The sequence below is a fragment of the Ips typographus genome, linkage group LG3 (genome assembly GCF_016097725.1).
Source record: "Ips typographus isolate SLU linkage group LG3, UJ_Ityp_2.0, whole genome shotgun sequence".
Classification (NCBI taxonomy): Eukaryota; Metazoa; Arthropoda; class Insecta; order Coleoptera; family Curculionidae; genus Ips; species Ips typographus.
In genome coordinates, this window is record NC_138424.1 from 4,384,191 (window position 1) to 4,388,175 (window position 3,985).

A 3,985-nucleotide genomic window follows, 5' to 3' on the forward strand; every position below is an offset into this window, starting at 1 on the left:
TTTCTTGCAAAACTTCCATTTTAGACCAGAAATTGCATTTAACTAGCAGGTGTGGCGAGTGGTTTGCTTTTCAACACGCTTTTTGAAAGTATGCTTAAAGCAAGCATGTTTTTTGCGAGCAAATGTAAATAGCACGCTTGTTTCAGGCATGCTTTTTTTCGAGCATGTGTGTCCCTACCTTTAAGGATTACTTTAAATCAATAACAAACAAAATTATCACATCAAGTTACAGTTTATTTACTCATAATGTAAAACAAAATAAGTAATAAAATCCTACTTAACTTACTAAAACTGCAACCTATGAGGGAATTGGCTTGACCTCAGACCAAACATGGCAGACAAATAAGCCAGCAAAACTTTCCTAAATAAAACATCACAATTCAGATTCAGACCTTTACATTGTTTTTAAACAATAAATACCTGTCAGTATGTTTCCTTATTGCTGAAAGCAGTTGAGCATCAACTACTTTTTGATCTGCTTTCCTTACCTCACTGACTTTGTAACTCTGCAACAGAAAAAGCACTTTTCATTACCATCACATCCACTGTGCAGCAATAATACAGTAGAAAAAAATGCATAAATCAGTTATAAACAATCAAAGTGTTTTCATTATTTATCCAAAGGTGTCCTAAGATTAGTCATCATGTATACTTTTTATTAAACTATCAGTTTAATTTTGATTAAACCTACTAACCTCCTTCTTTTTCTGGAAAATGTCTCCTTCTTCCTTTTTCGCCCGCTTCACTCGTTGGCGTTTGAAATATACATCATTAATAGTGTCTGGAATTTTCACTTCACTGATGTCAATTTTAGTTTGTGTACCAATGACGTACCTTTGGCTAATACGTCTCAAAGGACATCCATTAATTCCGTAGGGACCTTAGAAAAAAACATGAGATAATCAATACAGAATGAATCAGTAAATAAATTAATTGATAATTTCTTTAAAAAAAAATCAGATTTTATCAATTCATATCATGTAGGATCTTAAGGTGTCCTAAGTATACTCATCATTAAAATGTAAACCAGCAACTTTTTCGTAAGTTTCAAAATATACACAAAATTACAATAATCATTACCTGTAACTAGAAGAAGTCCAGAATCCAATTGTTTCAGAAAAACAACCCTTTTTCCTTTGTGAGCGCCAGCCAATAAAATCAGGACAGTTCCTGGAACAATGGAGGTTCTCAATGTTCGCTGGTGGTTTTTATACAGCTGTTTTGCTGGCCTCTTTTTGATTCTACAAAAAGTAAGAATAAATATACACACAAATTTACTTCTAACATTATAGTGTGTAATTAATAGAGTTCAGATTAAAAAGCACTAAAATCGTGGAAAAAAGCGCTTAAAAAGCCCAAAACTCTTTCAGAGATGCAACATTTTTTTGTGTTCAATTTCTAGAAATCTTTTTTGAAGATTTCAAATTGCTTTAGAAGCATACAGAAGATTTTAGACTGTTTTGAAAATTTTCAAAACCTTTTTGAACTACTTGAGAGCATTTGGAAGGTTTTTGGACTGTTTAAACAGCATATTGAAGGTTCTGGAATGCTTTAGAGGCATTTGGAAGCTTCTAAACTGCTTTAATATCTTCTGGGAGCTTCTAGACTAGTTAAAAAGAGTTTGGAATCTTTTAGACTGTTCTAAATGATTTTGAAAGCCTTCTGACTGCTTTAAAAACATTTTGGAGTTGCTGTAGTGTTTTAAAACCTTTTTAGACTACTTTAGGAGCATTTGGAAGCTGTTTGGGCAGTTTAAAGAGCCTTGAAGGTTCTGGCCTGCCTTTAAGACATTTGAAACACTGTAGACAGTTTTAGAAACTTTTGGAAGTTATTAAACTGCTTTAGAAGCATACAGAAGCTTTTGAGAGTTTCTAGATAAATTGAAAAGCATTTGGAAGCTTTTAGACTGTTCTAAAAGCTTTTAGAAGCTTCCAGGCTGCTTTGTAAGCTTTGCAAGGCATTTTAGAGGTTTTATAGTGTTTTGGAATGTTTTTACATTTTTTTAGACTACTTCAGGAGTATTTGGAAATTTTTTGGTCAGTTTAAATTTGTAAATTGATACTTATACATTTTGCAACATGTTTTTGTCATTCAGAAGCCTTCAATATAGCATTTTTTTGTCAAAGCAGTTATTGTTTTTATTTTTAAAAACTTGAAAAGCTTGTTTTGTAAAAAAATAGTTAAACCATACAAAAATAGCAATAAATAAGCACAAAACAAAGAAAAAAGCATCAACTAAATCTGTCAAATGACATGTTTTTGCATAAATCGTTCACATTAGATGTCAATTGTTGGTTGCTTTCATTATTTACAAAAAGCAGAAATATCTAGAAATCCGGAGTAATTAAGAATGTGCAAATCAAATAAAAAATGTAAAGAGTCAATTATAATTCTTAAAGTATATCAATTTGAATTTATGTATCAAGTTTAGTGTAGAGCTTTTAACTAAATTTATGAAACTTGTTATTGAAAAGTAAAAACTCACTTGTCTTCAGTGGGATAAACAGCCCTTCTCTTTTGCACCAGTACAAATCTTTTCCCTCCATTTTTTTCACCTCCAATAGATTTTTCAACAACCCTTGGTTTAGCAGGACTTTTTTTGGGGGCTACTTTCTTTCCCACAAACTTATACAGAGCTTTTTTGTGATATACTCTGCTTCTTGAAAAACGGACAACTCCGTTACCAAGATCGTAGTTCCTTGGTCGCGACTTCTTCTCGGTTGGAGCCATCTAAAACCAAAATGAAACTTTCAATACAAGAGCCACATTGTTTATGATTGAGACTATTTAAAACTGATTTTCTTCAGGCAATATCTGAATGTATCGACACTTATTATTCGGCGGTGTCCTAAGTAGAAATTCATCATATAAATTTTCAATTTTTGAAGCAGAAATGTAAAGTTTAAATTCTAACTAAACAGATTTGAGGTTATAACTTTGTTGTTGAGTTAACATTTTGTTATTTGGAAAGAAAAATGACTAAAAATGTATACATAGAAGGAATGTTCGTGGTTCTTTGCATGCAAAAGTGAATAAAGTTTTTAAAAAACAAAAAAGATTTTTAGAAATATTTCGGATTTTTAAAATAATACAAAACTTACCTTCTTGAATGATCACGTCAAAAGGAAAGGAAATTGGAATGTTTTGTTTACGTCATACGTCATGTCAAAAACTGCTATTTGACACTATGACAGATGACATACTTGCAAAAATAAGGATGTTGAAATAGGGATGTTACTTACTGGCTACTGGCTGCTTATATGAAATTGGCTACAAAATGGTAACTGCTAACAAAACTTGAAATGTATGGTCGAGGGCACTAATGAGAGCGATGCACGTCATTGACGTTTAACGCGCCACGTTGCCAGATGTTTAGTTTCTTCATTAAAACCTGAACTTTACGTAAATTTTGTTTTTATTTACTTCATATATAGAAGTTGAGGCAGTTTTTTAACAGATAATTTTGAATAACATTATTAGTCAATATTCAGGTTTATTTCCTAATCCTTTTGAAAATTGCTAAAACTATCTTGTGCTTCTAAAAGCAAAATCAAAAAAATTATTTAAATTTAATATTTTAATTAAAAGTTATTATCTTAGAACTAACAATTATTATACTACTTATAATTAGTTTAAAAATCTGCATAATTGCAAATAAGTAATAATTACATAAATGTTTTAACTTTTTTTCATAGTAATGCAGACTATTGAGAATACTCTTGATGAGACTGATGAGAGCATGCGAGACTGTAAACCGAGTACTAATAGTAAATAAAATCTGCAGATAGCTTTAGTCAGTCAATGGTGTGCGTGATAAATTTGTTTTACTGTTGGGCTACCTCACTTTTAGATTGATTTGTTTTTATTCAAGTTTAAAAATTAATAGCATTTTAGCAAACCAGTGTATAATTTAGGAACGTACTAGCTGTCATATTTCCGTCCAATGTGACATTCAAGCTGTCAAACTTATTTATTCATAAATATG

The 3,985-nt window shown here is 31.1% G+C and overlaps 1 protein-coding gene and 1 non-coding gene across 2 annotated transcripts; both read right to left on the minus strand.

The window, feature by feature from the left end:
* Positions 1-213: 213 nt before the first annotated feature.
* RpL6 (ribosomal protein L6) lies at positions 214-3,214 on the minus strand. Its single transcript, XM_081975155.1, has 6 exons — positions 3,102-3,214; positions 2,486-2,730; positions 1,081-1,241; positions 696-880; positions 421-506; positions 214-361 (listed from the first exon to the last, which is right to left on the minus strand). Exons 2-6 carry the CDS (start codon positions 2,728-2,730, stop codon positions 286-288), a joined length of 753 nt encoding a protein of 250 aa, XP_081831281.1. The 5' UTR covers positions 3,102-3,214; the 3' UTR covers positions 214-285.
* Positions 578-651, minus strand: LOC145727361 (small nucleolar RNA SNORD58). Its single transcript, XR_014177880.1, has one exon. It is a non-coding gene; the product is annotated as a small nucleolar RNA SNORD58 (small nucleolar RNA).
* Positions 3,215-3,985: the final 771 nt, after the last annotated feature.